The sequence below is a fragment of the Lingula anatina genome, chromosome 3 (genome assembly GCF_051362555.1).
Source record: "Lingula anatina isolate TDL-2025a chromosome 3, LinAna3.0, whole genome shotgun sequence".
Lineage (NCBI taxonomy): Eukaryota > Metazoa > Brachiopoda > Lingulata > Lingulida > Lingulidae > Lingula > Lingula anatina.
The window spans coordinates 23468175-23485896 of NC_141769.1; the positions used below are offsets into that span (position 1 = coordinate 23468175).

At 34.7% G+C, this 17722-nt stretch overlaps 3 protein-coding genes across 4 annotated transcripts; 2 read left to right on the forward strand and 1 right to left on the reverse strand.

Annotated features, from left to right (window-relative positions):
• The first annotated feature begins 1535 nt into the window (after positions 1-1535).
• LOC106177793 (uncharacterized) lies at positions 1536-9774 on the forward strand. The gene is made up of 10 exons (XM_013560693.2): positions 1536-1619; positions 4222-4364; positions 4920-5062; positions 5427-5543; positions 5784-5897; positions 6254-6415; positions 7225-7433; positions 8067-8228; positions 8494-8653; positions 8934-9774. Exons 1-10 carry the CDS (start codon positions 1614-1616, stop codon positions 8957-8959), a joined length of 1242 nt encoding a protein of 413 aa, XP_013416147.2. The 5' UTR covers positions 1536-1613; the 3' UTR covers positions 8960-9774.
• A 512-nt stretch (positions 9775-10286) lies between these two features.
• LOC106164792 (small ribosomal subunit protein uS7) lies at positions 10287-13108 on the reverse strand. Its single transcript, XM_013542816.3, has 5 exons — positions 13021-13108; positions 12044-12171; positions 11378-11587; positions 10865-11092; positions 10287-10546 (listed from the first exon to the last, which is right to left on the reverse strand). The coding sequence occupies exons 2-5, from the start codon at positions 12161-12163 to the stop codon at positions 10478-10480; spliced, it is 627 nt and encodes a 208-aa protein (XP_013398270.2). The 5' UTR covers positions 12164-12171; positions 13021-13108; the 3' UTR covers positions 10287-10477.
• Positions 13099-17424, forward strand: LOC106177836 (divergent protein kinase domain 1B). Of its 2 annotated transcripts, none has more exons than XM_013560752.2 (6): positions 13099-13120; positions 13501-13677; positions 14082-14213; positions 14608-14721; positions 15336-15563; positions 16070-17424. In XM_013560752.2, the coding sequence occupies exons 2-6, from the start codon at positions 13660-13662 to the stop codon at positions 16784-16786; spliced, it is 1209 nt and encodes a 402-aa protein (XP_013416206.2). In that variant the 5' UTR covers positions 13099-13120; positions 13501-13659; the 3' UTR covers positions 16787-17424. The 2 variants fall into 2 exon arrangements, with proteins under 2 accessions (XP_013416206.2, XP_013416198.2); XM_013560744.2 differs by having other exon boundaries at positions 13114-13240.
• Positions 17425-17722: the final 298 nt, after the last annotated feature.

Below are 17722 nucleotides of genomic sequence, written 5' to 3' on the forward strand. Positions count from 1 at the left end.
GTGGTACACTAGTAGATCTCTCTCTCTCTCTCTCTCTCTCTCTCTCTCTCTCACACACACACACACACACACACACAGTCTTCTAGTTCATACTCACAGTCCTTTCATGACACACACTTTTAAATAGTTTGAAATGTGGACTTTACATTGTAGGGGCCATGGTAAAAAAGGATGTCTGCATATATCGACTGTTTACGCAGAGACAACAGTGAAATTCCAAACCCATAGTGTAATAATGCATTATTTTAAATAATTGTTCCTCTGGCAATGACCAAAATCTTGACTTAAATCACGTTATTCAAACATAATAACGTTTTTATAACATTTCAAAGAAACATTTTAATAACATTTTTGAAAATTATTGATTGCTGGGATTGTAATCAGCAATGTTATTAAAATGTTTTCGTAAATGCTATAAAAATGTTTTCATAATGTTTGAATAACGTGACTTTGTATGATTTAAAAAAATGTTAATAACACTGAAAGTCATATTTTACAAGAAATACATTGTAAACCACTATGAGTTTGTTTAAATTTAAATGTATTTATTGTGAAATATGACTCAAACAAAAAGTTATTGTACCCTTAATTCTCTTTATTCAAATTATATCTCCTTGCTGAGTACTTTTGAGCTATAAATCATCTGTAATTTATTTATTTATTTATTTATTTATTATTATATGACTAATTCTCATAATAAGTATTGTAAAGGGAATGCTTGATTTATCCAGTCAATTTTCGTAGTTTAGACATTTCACCACACTGCAGGTTATGGAAGCGTAAAGAAATTAAACAATAAATGAAAATAATGATAAGTAAATGAAAATGATACTATTGGAACACTGATGGCTTATGTTTTTTTTTTTATATTTTTTATGCTTAAAAACCCACTTTAGTGACACTAATGCTGTTACATTGTTAATCATAAACTGCATTTTTTTTCAGGGCTTATTACCTTTTCCCAGAACATTTTCAATTTATTTCATTTTTTTATTTCAGAGAGATGTGCAAATAATTTTTTCTTTGTGTTATTGAACATGACATATTAATTAAAACTGGATGGATACAGAATAAATACAAGAAACTCCTTTTTTTACAAAATCTTTGATTATTTTCTTTCTTTTTGACTAAACCTCTTAATGTCTTTTAATTGCACATTTTTATCAAAATATAACCAAAAATGTGAATTAAATGTTTCAACAACATTATAAAAATGTTATGCATAAAACATTTTAGCGACAATGCTTTGAAAATGTTATCCAAATGCTATGTATAACATTTCAACATAACGTTTTAAAAACAAAAATGTTTTAATAAAGCTATTTTTTAAAAAGTTAATACGGTGACAACTTTTTAAAATGTTCTTTAAAATGTTGTGTTTGCTGGGTAAGTTTTATTGTATATTTTATTGTATATTTGCGTCACCTATATTTACAAATTAAATGACCAGTTTGAATGCAATCTTTCTGTTATTATATGTTTGGGTGTGGCACGCATGCAAGAACAGAGCTTCTCTTGGCGTGACCTTTGACCTACAGGTAGATACAGCATCAACCGCAGCCACTGCTGGTGCGTGTTCAACTTCAAGTGTAACAAGCAACTAGTGCCGCTACATGAAAGTAAGTGACCATTAATCTTCATTTAAGAGAAGCTGATTAATTCTAGCCATCACAAACATTAATTGCTATTTTAAAATTAAAATTTTGGCTTTGCGGTGGGTGTACTAGTAGCCTTAGCGCACTTTGAGCCACGAAGTTGTATCTCATCCACCTGTTAGTAGCACGCTCGCCTGTCGCCTCACTTACACGTACTTACTTATGGTTAGTTATGGTGATTTTTCTTACACAGGCCCCGACAGGTCCTCGTTAGACTCTAAACTTTGTGATATAATTTTTTGTGACTCCCAACGTCTCAAACCCTGCTTTATGTTTATAATGATGATACTGTATGTATATAGAGCACCTCTTGCACACTGCAATACTAATCAAGTCTATTTTTGAAAGAATTTATTGACTCAGCATTCCCCACTAGGTCTGGTAGGGTATTCTAAATGCTGGCGACTCTCATGCATGGTGAAACTGTATTTTCTTATATTAAGTGTAGGTCTCTGCACAAATAATTTCTTAGAATGCTCCCTTAATTGTTTTCTGGGACTTACATGTACATGTAGTTTAATGAAGTCAATGACTACATTGTCATATTTCCCATTCAGTAAATTTTTAAACTTTAATTATATCTCCTTTTTTCTTCTGCACTCAGATGAAGGGATCTCGAGTCTTTTAAGACTGTCTTGATCCGTTAATAGTTCTAAAAACATTCAATATGGATTTAACATACCACAAAAGTCTGGAATGTATGACATTCATTTGTTATTTGAATTGAGTTTTAAATTTATAGACCTAGCTATATCAAGGTGACAGCTAGCTGGCTAACTTTCTAATTATGCAGGAGCTGTCTCAATGCTATAATTTAATGTTCACTGACTTAAATGTACCCCCAAGGCTCACATTTTTTTGTAATTTAAATTAGTGCACATGCTGTATAGTGCCATACATATCATTTGGATATATTCTAAAGCTAACTCAACTAGACCAAAAGTTATGCAGCTTTTAGTGAAACCACAAATGTTTTTATTCAGATGCCATGTACATTCAAATTTGAGACAAAATTAGCCCTACCAGATTTTTACCCCCAAAATATTGTCATTGTATAACCTGAAATTTGGCAAACAGTATGTACTACAAAGGCAAAGGAGTTGAGCATGAGGACACATTTTCAATTTTGGTTCAGCGTTTTCAAAGTAGAGACATTAACAGCTAATATTGAGCTAATCTAGGTATATCAGACATTGAATTCCCAGATCATAAAAGATTGTATTCTATATACTGGTACTGGTACATGTACATATATAAAAGGGAAAGATAAAAGGCAGCATGAAATAAAAATACTGTCATATCTTCCAAATTGGCAGGTCCAGGATTTTGCTGATTAATGCCCCTATTTCACACAGACCACGAATCCCACGAATGGCCATGAATTGACAAATTTCACGATTCGTGGTTGAATCGTAATCAGTTCGTGAAGTTCTTAACAGATTTGTATATATTCGTAGTCAGTTCTTGCACTTCTTGAATGACCAACAGGAATTAGTGGCAAAAACTTTGATGCCCCTATTTCACACAGACCATGAATCCCACGAATCGCCAGGAATTGAAAATTTCACGATTCGTGGTTGAATCGTAATCAGTTCGTGAAGTTCTTAACAGATTCGTATATAATTGTAGTCAGTTCTTGCAATTCTTGATCAATCGGGAATTCGTGGCAAAAATTTTGAGCTGTTCAAAGTTTTGGCCACGAACTCCCAATTCCAAAAAATCGTAGTGAATTTCTGGACAATATTTGTGTGATCCCAGCCAAATCCCAAGAATATTCGTAACACTATCTCACCTGTATTGTAACTGAATCGTAGAGCGTGTCGAATTAGACCAGAAAATTGGCAAAATCTCACGATTCCAGCCGAATCCCACGAATATTCGTAACACTATCGTACCTGTATCGTAACTGAATCGTGAGCGTGTAGAATTAGATCAGAAAATTGGCAAATCTCACGAATCCTCACGAATCCTGAAATTTGTCAATTCCTGGCGATTCGTGGGATTCGTGGTCTGTGTGAAATAGGGGCCTAAGGGGGAGAGGTTGAAAGATTATTTTTGTCAGATATAAGCCAACAGGCAAAGAGTTTCACTGCAATGATGATGGCTATAGGGCACAGGGATGAAAAAAAAATTTGCATTTTTTTTACTTGTTTTGCTCATACTTTTTTTAAAAGAAGGAGGAAGGGAGGGATAAAGGGTACCTAGGAAGCTAGGAAAGAGACAGCAGGCAAAGACATTGTACTATAGTAATTAAAAATTATAGCGGGGGGCACAGAAATGAAAAAAATTATTTTTTAACTTTTTGCTCGTTATCCTTTTTTTTTTTTGAGGGGGGTCATACATAAGAAGCTAAGCAAAAGATATATATATACCAATGAAAGGGGCTCAGAGCTAGGGGATCCTACTGTATATAGTTTTATTTTGCCTTTTAGAAACACTTTGAATAATAGAGATCCTGTGTGCCTGGCCCCATGTTTTTTCAAAAATGTACCCCATACTTTATGACTTTGAAACAGCATTTGGTGAAAAAAAAAATTTTCTGCATTTTAGTATTTTTATTTTCCAGATGGGCACTGCCACAGAAGTGAAGGATATACCCTTTGGTATTGACATGCGAAGACAGTGCTTCTGCATAGATGAAAATCTGGTCCATACTAATAATGGCTCCTATGGAGCAACACCCCGAAAAGTCCTGCAACACATGAGAAGGTGTGAATAGTTTTTTTCAGTGGTAATGAAGCAGCAGTCAGGATTGCGTACACTGTGTTGTTTGTTTACGACAATCATCAAGATGAAATGAATTAGTTAATGTTAATCAGTAATGTAAAGAGATATTATTATTATTATTATTATTATTATTATTATTATTATTATTATGAGCTGGTAAAGCCTTATCAGAATTTTATTTAACCAGATGTCAACTACAGAGCAACTTTGTTTTTATGATGAATGAATTCAAACTACATGTAAGAGTGTGGTCAAATTATAGCACTGGGATTAGTAAGGGTTTTAATAAATCAGAGTTCAGGCAGAAAAATTAAAAATATATTTACAAAACACAAAAAAAAAAAAAAAAAAAAAAAAAAAAAAAAAAAAAAAAATTGAAGGAATGAAGTAGTTTTAGCCAAAGGGAAATAGAAGTGTGAAATAAGCTCATGCCAAAGTGGCTGATATACATGGGAATGCTATATGTACAGATATCTGATATTTTTGTTTTATAGAATTATGAAAATATGTTATGTTAAATTATGTTTTAACTTTCAGACTTCAGGAAGACAGGGAAATGCTTCAAGATGTCTTCATGGTAAAAAACCAGCGAGAATATTGGGACGAAAATCTTAGAGCAGTCTGTGACTTTATTGGAGCAAAATTTGAAAATACAGTGTTGATTCCAAATACCACAACAGGTAAGACTGTTCAAAAGTTCAAGGTAACACTGAACTTACAAAACATACTAAGAAATAAAACTGAATGTTGATTAATAAATTGTAAATCAGAGTAGTTCTTGCACTAAGGAAAAAAAAGAGGAGGGCAAGCCTTTGTATATAATAAATGGGATGATTCATTTTACACTGGCCTTGAACACCTGACTGACTTTTTGATGTGAAAACATGTTTATAAAGCCTTTACAGAAATTTTTTACGGAGTTAATATATTCACAAAGTCCCAGAAATGTCCAGGTTAACACTTATACATAAAGTTGACTGGTGTGAGTGCTATCCAGGCTGTATAGCTTGATGCTTTGAAGAGATTCTCTGTCTTTTCCTACAGGGATCAATGCTGTCTTCAAGTCTCTACCTCTACAACCCGGGAACATGATCCTTATTACCAACCAGACATATAACGCAACCAAGAACATATGCCTAGAAGCCAGCTCCAAAGTGGAAGGTAGGAAAAAATGTTCATTTTTTTCTTTGCAGTATAATTTTAGATTTGAAAAAAAAGGAAGAAAAAAATGTATGATTTACTAACATGTAAAAGTTATTAACTCTTGTGAACATTTTATTTCATAAGCAATTTAAATTGATTACTTTTTACAGTGACAGCTTTAATTTTTGTGACAACTATTTCCTGTTGTTAGACATAACTAACATTGTCAAGGTGATCAAACATCACTTTAATTAATAGGTTCAGGTGTATGTCACATAGACATCACATTCCCCATTCAGTCAACAGAAGAAGTAGTATCACTGTACAGAGACTACCTAGACCAACATAACAATGTGAAAGTTGCAGTCATAGGTAAGTGCATGTGTACAGCACTTCAAAAAAGTACTAGTATCATTTGAAAATATTAACATGTCCAACAGAACTGTTTTCTCTGCCTTTGAATACTGGTAGCTGCTGATTTTATTTAACCCTTGACTAAAATTGTACTTGGTGCAGTGTAATGTGCAGATATTTATAAATGCAGAGTTTGCATATATGTGTTTGTATATACATGTATGATTCAATGAATAAAGGAATAGACCAGAGAGCAAACAAAAAGATATGAATTTACTAGTAAATGGGATATGTAACATGTAATATTTATGATTTGTGACATATCATGGTAAACAATACTGAATAATCCTGGTGCATATAGTGTTTGATTTTAGACCTGATCAGTAGTGCCAGTGCTCTCCGGATGCCCCTTAATCAGCTGATCCAGGTGTGCAAGGAGAGAGATGTCATTGTGGTGGTGGACGCAGCACACTCTGTGGGGCAGGTCCCCCTTAATGTTGAACAACTAGGAGAACTGGGAGCAGATTTCTTCACAGGTGATGGCAAGGATTTATTCGTAGGTGTAGGAGCTGGTGTGTGTGTGTGTGTGATTAGTGTTTGTTTGGGGGGGGGGGGGTCCCTCTAGGCCCCTTACCTCCCACTTTTTCAACCATATTAGTCATGTGCAGGGAGAGCTAAAGGGACCACCCCCAACCCATACTACTACTACTATCACCTTTCATGCATCAACAAAGGTCCTCCACTGCTCTCTGTCTCTAGCCAGGTGATGGATTGTCCCCCAACTTTTCCAGTTGTTTTAACTCTTTTTCGACAGTCCTTCTCCGTGTGGTCTTAGGTCGCCCCTTCTCTGTGTCCCTCTGGTGTCCAGTACATGGCTACATTTGTGGTGGAATTTGGGTCTTTTCTCAGCAAATGGCCAATCCATTTCCATCTTCTTGTCCTGATGACTTCACTTGCCTTTCTCTGTTTGCTTTGTTTTAACAGACCTTCATTTGATATAGTCCTTGGCCAGATCCCCAACCATGTGACACTTTTTTTAATGGTTTACCCCCCACCCCCACGCCTTGCCACAAGCACTTAAAATTTGCTTCCCATGGACCATGATTTAATTACAGCCATTCAGCAACTGTTTTTGATATTGGACACAGAAAAAAAGTTGAAGAGAATATCAGACTTACGTGATGAGTAAAAATGTAGCAATATATGTTTGAAAGTTCTAGCATTAGATATTCATAACAGGTGCGTGAGTACACCTGTCCATTTATGACGGTTTACCATACATAGTACATCACTGATCCACTTGTTGCAATGATAAACTGTAAAGCTCCATGCTTGGATTTTTCAGCTTCCCTTCATAAGTGGCTGTATACTCCCAAAGGTTGTGGAGTCCTGTGGATTCATCCCAAACACCATGGAATTGTGCGACCAGCCATAGTGTCCCATGGATATAAACAAGGACTCCACAATAACTTCTTCTTTCAAGGGACTCATGAATGCATCCCCCTGTTCTGTATTGGGAAAGCTATAGAATTTTACAAAGACATAGGGGGCTTGGTGAGAGTTTTCCTGATATGATTTGTATGATCATTTTTCAAACATTCATCAGTTGGTGAAATTTGAAAAATAGTAGTAGTAGTAATTAAGACATACATGTAGGTTGAGATTTTCAGGATTTTCAATTTTAAAAAACCCTTCTTGGAAGAGAAATCAATGTTGACAGTGAACTCCCTTCCTCAATTTATTGCTGATTTATTTCCCTCCAAAATTCCCCTGGTACATTTTTGACAAGTTTTGAATAGTGGACTTGGAATCACCCATGTTTTGAGATGAACAGAATTTTTATTAGTATGACTTAGGGAGGTTTACATGGAATAGTGAGATTTTCATTTTTGAACAAATTGGCATTTTCAAGATGTTTCTCTGTGGGTTTGAAGCCCAGTGATAGTAACATTCTCAGAATGACCACATTAACAATAGTACATTAAATTTGATGGTGATTAAGCAGTTCAGCATTATGGGATATTACATTGATCTTTAATTTTTGAATAAGTTGTTCATCAGTTTTGGGCTGCTTTGTCATTTGTTTGTTTAATTATTTGACAATTCTGTGCCTCAATTGTTCTTTTTAAAGTAAGAGAATATAAGCATTTTTTGGCATTGATTTCTAATGTATTTTCCTTATTTCAGTCCACTATAGCAAAGTATAACAGTGCTCTTGTGGCAGAGGGAGCAGCACATCTGGTTAAAGTTTGGGGTACCAAACATTTGGAGATCCCCAAAGAAATGGAAGCGCCTTATATGAGACTAATAAAGCTCCCTCCATTAAACAACTATCCACCAAGTGAAATAGTAAACTATCTTTCCTCATTTTCCCCAAAAGAATCTATTTGTTAATATCAATTTTCAAAACTGTCTATATATAAAAAAGGCTTGTGGATGAAAGTAAGTGTCAGGGACAAATTGTTATTAGTTTTACTGCAGCATTCATTTAATTTTTAAGTGAAGTTTTCAGCTTATGTATGTTTACTCCTTTGTAAACTATAGGGATCAATACAAGCAATTAATGTACTACGTGACATGATACTTTGTATTTTCACTTATTTTTCTATTTCAGCTTCAACTTGTGGCAGATATTTACTTCAAGTACAATGTGATAGGTTGTGTGGTGCAGCCAGACAACGGAGACCTCTGGGTCAGAATCTCCGGACAGATCTGGAACACCATGGAGGATTACAAAAAACTTGGAGAAGCGTTGTTGAAACTTCAAGCAGAAGGTAAATGTAGCATTTTTATGTTTAAGAAACCAAATGTGCTTTTTGAGTTTTATTCTAATTGTTCTCCCCCCCCCCCCATCAATGAATATTCATATATGCAAGATAAATAAAAGTTATAATATTTCAATTTAAGAGTTGGCTTATTTGATGAGTTTGGGCTATTTGGGAAAAATTAATTTTACAAAAATTTAAAAAGATTATTCTAATGTGCATGAATTTGCTGAAAAATAAGTTGGGTTGTTTGGCTTCACAAACATTTTTTTTTTTTATTATTTTACAGAAAAACAAGCTGGTGAACCACAGTAGATGTGTCACAGATGGCATACTTTGAGAAGGATTGTTTGAAGATGAAACTAATGTGTTTATTCCCAAAGAAAAATATTCTTAAGAGAAATGAAAGCATTTATTTTCATACATAAACTGTCCATATATAAACTGCGATATTATTAGGAAAACCACATGCGTGGATTTGTTAATCTACAAGTTGGTCTTAGACTGGAGTATCTAATAGGTACAGACCCGTCTTCCTTAAAGTCATAAACACATTCCACTCTTCATATAGTATAACATTCACTGTAAGTGTATTTAAATATATTATATTGGAAATTTAGGTTAAATCATTGCATAAATTTTACATACATAAATTTTTTATGATTCATGAAGAGCCCCGATATATCTACTACAATATGAAGTACAAATACGAGGTAAACAGGCAAAGAATAGACATGCACCTGTTATTAGGCATTTATCCTTAGATTCATTTACTTACATAACATATATTATATTTAAAGTCTTATAGGGTTAAACTTTAGTCACTGACCACAGTCAAGTGCCTGTTCACTTAGTTAAATGTTTTACACTCATTGACATTGAAGAAATGTACTGAAAGATTTTGATATTCAGTTGATCTCTGCTATTTTAAGCAGAAGGCAAATTTTAAGAAGCACTTTTGTGATTAAAACCCAGTGATTTTATCAGATATTTTTTTTCTTAATATTAATTTGCTCATTGTGCAATGCTGGTATTCAGTGGAGGGCTAGGGTTGGTGAAAAAATAAATCCTAAGCCCTCGTTTTCTATTTGAGTTTGCTCAATAAATTTAATCTGTTAAATATTCAGAAATATTGAGTACATCAAGCTTTTCAATATTTCACCCTTTTAGTCCTTATAATTTTTTGTTGCTTACTTGCTTCTGTGATTTCACGATTTCAAACAAGACTGACCAATACCACTTTTAAAATTGCATGGTAAATTTCGCTATCGAGCATATCCCAGTAAGTGCCAAACAGGACTGGAACTGTGATGCAACATTTTTTAGATTTTTCAAAATTGAGCTAGAAAACTTGTCATTCCATTATTTTGGCAACATTCACGTCCAATACGCATTGGTGTTTATGATAACATTTCAGACAGATCCAGTAATCATAACATACAGACACATCCAGCATCTGAACTAAAAGAAAACGGTCACCAATCCCCAAAACCTGTACCCTCTGGGCCAAAATGTTAAAATTCCTCAGTGACAAAATTAAAATATATATACTCATGCCAGGCGAGAATTTAATTTTCTCTGTGTGGTACAAGGTCTTATTCATTTCTTTGGGTAAGCAAAAATTAAACAACCACCAGACAAATCCATTCAACTTATTTATTTTTCTTCTTTTCAATATTTTTACAGAAAGTAATGTCTTTCAATATCCCTCAAGATCCATTTTTTCATGTACGTGAATCTTCTATCCTGTGTCTGTATTATAACATTACAGTAATTCTGTGTAGAATGTTCCCTGCTGATCTTTCCCGCAGGTAGGATGACAGTGAAACGTTTTTATCTGTTTGACTTGGCAACTCTTTCCAGTTCATCCTTCTTCTTGATAGCATAAGAGTTGGAGGACCCCTGAAACAAATTCAATTCTCATCTATTAGCGCCAATTGAAATAATATTTTTCCTGTGATACGTAATGTATATTTAGGCTGTCCCTTAAAATGAAACTGAAACTCGTTTGTTTTTATGTCAAACAAGATCCAAATTTGATTTACAAGAAAATGATTCATTAATTCTGGTCTGCAACCAAGCAAATAAACCTCACATCAACAAACATTTGAAATACTGAAGTACATATTTGTACACATTTAACACTAAATGTATTCACCATGTACACATTTAACACGTGAACATATTTACCACAACAAGAGAAACAAAAATTTGTCATACCTTTGCTGCATTAATCAATTCATCAGCTAAGCACTCAGCAATAGTCTTAATGTTACGGAATGCGGCTTCACGTGCCCCCGTACACAACAGCCAGATGGCTTGGTTGACACGCCTCAGTGGGGAGACATCAACGGCCTGACGCCTTACAGTACCAGCACGCCCAATACGTGTGGAGTCCTCCCTGGGGCCACTGTTGATGATGGCGTTTACCACAACTTGGAGTGGGTTCTGAGGGGGGAGAGAAAAAAAGATCATGTAGACAAAGCTCTAGCTCGGTCACTTAAAAAGCTTATTTTTGCAATGAGAAAGAAATTCTGACATAAAAAGGGACAGTGTAAATTATATGCCAAAAAGATACACTTCAACCCAATGTGAAAATATACTAACAGTGAAAGCCTCTCCTAGAATATTGGAGACACCATGCAGAAAAGAGGTACTTATTAGTATAATCAGTATATGTTAAACATTACAGAAAAAAAAACAAACAAAAAAACTACATATCCTATATATTACCTCTCCAGTGAGTAAATAGATGATTTCAAATGCGTGTTTCACTATGCGCATGGCCAAGAGTTTTTTGCCATTGTTACGTCCGTGCATCATGAGAGAGCAGGTCAGGCGTTCCACGATGGGGCACTGTGCCTTCCTGAACCTCTTCACCTGGTAACGACCACCAGAGTGGGGCACAAACTTGGCATACTTCTCCTTGACAGCGATGTAATCCTAGAAGAGAATTGAGAATAAATGACAAACTGCAAAACATAATTAAAGCAACTATATAAGTCAAAACTCCAAATTATAACAAATTCCCACTTTGTATTTTCATTTATTTTATTGTTATTATTATTTTTTTTTTACATTTTAGACTTTTACATAATTTAAATTTAGAGAAGCTTTCAAGTAAAAAACAATATATTGCCCTATTTTTTATTTGAAACAGCAGATGTGGGTGGCAAGCATCTAAAAAGCAAATGATTTTCAGAATTATAACACGTTTTCAAGTTAATGTTGTAAAAAGATAAAAAAAATTGTTACAGTTGGTAAAGTTGTTTAATTTTAATGAAACACATCTGCTCTGCCGGACAACTTTCATCAGAATGTTAACTGTTCTTACACAAATTCTGAATGAAATAAATAATAAACTATCACTTATCTGAAATGACATGCAATGTTACTTACTGTCAAGCTGATGTCACTAACTTGGACATCTTCTGATGACCAGCGACCGAAGAGCTTGATCTCCGGAGCTTCTGCTACAGCAGCCACAGGCGCAGCAACCTCGCTATCCCAGTTCTCCATACTGAGAGCTGCAGAATACAAGACATACTCCATGAATGAGACTGGTCAACTTGGAAGTTTAAGCATTTTAAGAAAAAACAGTGACATCGACTAATAACTAAAGGTATAATTTGCATCGACTTGAAGGGACATAATAAAATGTTAACATCCATAAATACTGACAATATTTATAACTCTTGGCCCTGCTCAAAACTGTGTCATTACCACTTACAAAATGAGAAGAATGCACATTATGGCTTTACCAAATAATCTGTGATTTTGGCAGGCTTATATGATTAAGAAAAAAAATTATGATTAATGCTTCAAAAACTGAACAATCAGATGACTCCCTGTTCCTTTTCTTCAGGTCTTATATGAGTAACACTGCAATTTTCATGGTTTTTCACAATTTAGTTATGTGGTGTCTTTGATTAATGTCACTGCTGTTAATACTAATTTCTTTTTCAACTTTCATTACTGTTATTTCGTTGTCCACCCCTGAATGGGCTCGAGGGGCATTTTCCTAACACATTTCACACCAAGTAAAAGTAAGAATGAGACAGTAAACTGCCAATTGTGGGCTGCTTTAATCAAAGTGAAAAGCTACTCCCTCATCTAGGTGGATTATACATAATAACTTTTGGAGTTCGATTTTAACATGATTTCACATGGGCGCAGCCATATTTGATTCTCGGCAATAATACAAGGTTCGTTTTCTGTATCAAATTAAATAATCATTGAACAGGTTTTCGATTACAACATCACCAGAGAGAATTCTTTGGTTTTTATTTTGTATACTAGCAGACCGACAGCAGTAACGATTACACACGTTTGGATATATTGAGCATTTTTTCAGACCGTAGAGAAGCATCAAGTACCTGTTCACTAGCCTTGTAAAAGAGGCGGAAGAGGGTTTCCTTCGGCTAAAACACGGGCTCCGGAAGTCAAAGAAAAATTAGGTCAAGTTTGCTAACAGAGGTAAGCAAGTACTGTACTGTGAACTGATATGGAGGTTTTTCTTTAGAAGGGAGGGGGTGGTGCACGGGATGGGAGTACAGCTCAGGAAATTTAATGCAATAGACAGTGCCTGAGATACAGGTATGCAATATCAGTCGGTGTAAATACAGTACCCTCGCCATCTTTGTAGTGTTTTTTTAATTATAAATAGAGGACAGAAAAAATCAGCTGATCGTCAATCATGACATGGAGTCCAATCTCAGTCAGTGCACAAATTGTTTCAGACTTTAAATTAGACACGGAACTAAGGACATTTTTCAGATATGCCCTATATTTTCATAACTTTTGTCAAACTCCATTTATTGAATTTATTCCTAAATTTACTGACCTCTCTTTTTCAGAATTGAACTTGAGGTGCTGCAGCGTTTTACGATGCCACCAATGGTGCTTTATTGGTGCTGTTGGAACTGGTGTTCTAGTGGTGACTCCAGCAATGGTGCTTTAGAATATGCTGCCTGTTGGTAGTGGGTGTAAAGTGTTTGTCTGTGCCATGATAGAGAATGGGTCGAGTTCCTTGGGTAAATGCCTCTTTGCTTTCCTACTACTCACTGCCCTTCCCTTATTTATTTATTTATTTATTTATTTATTTATTTATTTATTTACTTTCAAAAATGGATCAGACTAAAAACAAAACATCTGTAAATATTTTGATAAGACTCCTGCTCTGTACTGAGTATGTTATTTTTTATGATTTGGATTTTTGAATAGAAAGGCATAAAAATGCAAATATATTTTAAAGGTATTAAAATATGTGATATATGCAGCAGTTTGTAGAGACAACTGTATGTTTTGTATATTGTGTCACTAGATGATAATATGAGTATTATGCTGCAAGTGTTCACACAGGGATGTTTATTAAAATGTTTTAAAAAAATCAAAAGTTTATTATTCATGTAAAGAAATGCTTTTTTAATTTTTCCAGAAAATTGCCCATATCAGACCACACCACCTGTTACTGGGGACTGTGTCTCTAGCCATCTTCTCTTGGCTTCTTATAAGTTGTTATCTGGACTCGGCATCCCACTGTCAGGGCTTGATATACCAAGATTTTATAGTAAGTATGTGTTTATGTTTACATATATGTATATATACATATGTTCTCTATGTGTAAATGAGAGAAATAAATGAATTGGAGATTATTGGAGGTTAGTGATGTTGGCCTAAGGCTTCTTTTAAGGATTTTATGGACATTCCTTTCCTGAGTTGGATGGCAGTTTCTCTTTATTATATTTTATCAAAAGATGTGGCATGTATTATGACTTACTGATGATTCAGAACCAATTTTAATTCATTCTTGCCACTATGTATGTTGAAACAAAAAGAGCTTTAGATAAGCTTTTGATTTTATTTATTTATGTAATTTCTTGTAAGCAAGCAAATAACAGCCGAAGAGAAAGTGCAATAAATAATACTGAAACATAAACAAAGAATATGGTGTTTTTTCCCAGTGTGACCAGTATCAGAAAATGACAGTTGGTGGAGAGCTATGTAAAGATCTTTGTGAAGATGGCAAGCTGAAGATGGGGACCTGTCAGCTAAATTCTAAACATGGTGCTAGTGTGGTAAGTGATAAAACAAACAAACAGCAATAAAGAGACTGATTGGTGATCAGTCAAGATGAGAAATGTTTATGCCCCCCCCCCCTTTAAAAATTGAGTTTTCCAACATTTTATTACAACAAAATAGTTTAGCTGATGTAGAGTCAAAACATGTCTCACAGGTAAAATCACATTTAGTTTCTTTTGAAACAATTTACCTTTTCATACCAAGAGTTCATTTGTTGTAACTTTTGGCTAACATTTTCATAATCAATACATTAATGCATTGCCGTTATTGTACATTTCTGTGTATGTTGTAAAACTCACCATGTTATATAAGGTGTTGACTTCCCTTTCTCCCAGCGTATCAGGATGGTGAGGCCTGTGGCTGAAGCAGTCCTGTCAAGCAGTTGAGAAATCCATGAATGGTGTCGATTTTCTCTTCATTGTCAGTAAAACTGTATCAGTTACTGACTTTCACATGTGGTTGAAGATAAATTCCAGTATAGAAGGGCTTAAAAAAGTAAAGAGAGGGGCATTCCTCAGCAGAGACTGATGTTAGGTGCAGGTGTATTTGATAGAATGCTAAAATCAGGCAAAAAAAAAAATTCTTAACTTTCAATTTTATTTCCTCTCAGGAATTCAAAGTGGACAAGAAGGTGATCAAGGTTAAGAGGGACACCTTCCTCAGCATAGTGGGAGGAGTGCGAGACGGGGACACATTCAACATGCCCACCAAAGGAACAAGCATGGAGAGTTTTCGCCTCATGGTCAGTTCATTAGTAGTCAGCAGACTGGGCGGTGATGACCATCTGGAGTTAGTGACCAGAATACTGGACAGGGCAGATGTTAATATGGATGGGAAGGTATATGGAATTAAGCTGAATCATTAGTGAATAGATACATGAAGGGAAGAGTCATAGAAAAATTCATACTTAATGAGAAGAGATCTCTCACTGTCTGGTGGACATGATTCTTGTACAAACTTGTGGTTAGGGAAGTAGTGATATGTTACATGGTTATAAGTGTCTGCCAGTTTTGTTTTCTTATGCTTGATGTTTACATACAGACATTGTAAATGACTTTTGTCCATTTTAGCATGTATTTTGATAATATTCACCCCATGTGTGAAAAACATTAATTTTGTTTTACTACAAATATACTTAAGGGTTTATTAAGTGAAAATGTGCGTTTCTTTCAGAATCAACATGATTTTTTTTTTACTTTTTATTTTTTAAGAAAAGTGATTGGTGTTTGGTTTTTGTTGTAGGTATTGTGTATGGCAAAGTTTGCCACATAAATGCCAGTATTTTTGTTTCACTTTAATTTTACTGAATCAGTAACACTGACTAAAATACTGCCTCCTTTTCAGGTGTCACTTGCAGAAGCCAAAAGTATATGGAGTCTTCTACAGAACAGCGATTTCTTCATTTCCTTCATTTTTCAAAACACAGAATTTGTGCCCAAAATCCAGAAATTCTGTGGCAATATATTTGCTGTAGAAGAAGTTCCCCACACATATTTATATGACAAGGATAACCCATCATATCTGAGGTGGATATTTGCTAACTCATATCAGTGGCTTCAACCAAGCTGGCACCATCGGGCAAAAATTGTTGTTGGTCTATTGGAGTTCATAATGGCAGTATACCAGTATAGAAATGCAGGGGAGTTTTATATCTGCCATTTAGATGAGTCAGTTGTGGGATACACACGTCGCTATGACATGAGATTTTTAGGAGTGTCCCAGTTGCTTCCAAAGCAGACATTTATGAAGGTGATGCAGCTTCGCCAGTGTTTTTCAGACGAGGACTGTTTTTACTCAAAAACCTGCAGCTCAAAATGTGACATTTCACAGCACACTTGCTCAGGGAGTCTCAGCAAACCTAATCTTTTTCATGCCTGTCAGTTACTCAGAGAATATCTGTTGTATGACTTAGTGGGTGGCGAGAGAGTGGAGCTCTCAGGGATGCTGCGCACGTGTCGGGCTCTTGACAACAATAAGACGTCTGCTGACTTAGATCATGCAGTGGTACTCAATAATATGAAAACATGGCTGTGGAACAAAATACAGAACAAAGTTTCTTGATATTTTGTGGTGCTGATTATTCTCCATGAGGACTTTTTTTTTTTAGAATTTTAGGTGATTTTCTAGTCACTGTTTTATTGTCTTCCAGTTTTGTTTCTTTTTATGATTTTTTAAAATCAAAGACATTTAAAGAAATTAATTTTAAACTTTACCTACACATCTTATAGTTTGATTATTGTAGTGACGCAAACAGTTTTTGATTGTGATAAACTAATCATAAATTTGTGCCATAGTGATGACGTATCTCAGTAAACATGCTTTCATGATTATCTACATTCATGTAAATAAAAGGAAGAGGGTGTATTTTTTAAACTTGTAGACTTCTGAATAACAGCTGAGAACAACTGAAAACCAAATGTGAGAAACATTTATTGCCAATTGTATGACCAAAATCACTAATCTCTTTCCTCATTCAAATTTTAGATCTCTGTGTGATCTACATACGGACAGCTCATATCTCTATTTTTTTCGGAGTCCATATGTTGTTTTATTTTATCAAGGCCCATTGAAGAAGGGTCAAAGTGCCATGCCTGGTAGGCAGAAATGTGTGTATAGTCTCTCTTTAAGTGCTTAGATATTTACTTTTTATCGTCATTATTAATATACTATACTATACTTGTAAGGAAGGCCGCAAATAAGTCAGCATTTAAGTTTTTTTCTATCCAGGGGATTGTGAGTTTTATTTAAGATTTATTTAAGATTGTTTATTTGTGACAATCACTGCTAGATCCAGCATTAATATTATGATATTAATTGTGTTGTGTGTGTTTTTTATTTTTTTATTCCCCTTTGTCCAACTGGGTTAGATATGCTGAGCATTTTGCAATACTTCATTGGTCCTTAGATTACTCATGAATACAAATGCAGGGTAAATGAACTTTTTATTTACAAATTAGACTTGCGTAGACTTATTAATTGATTCTGTTGATGTTGCTT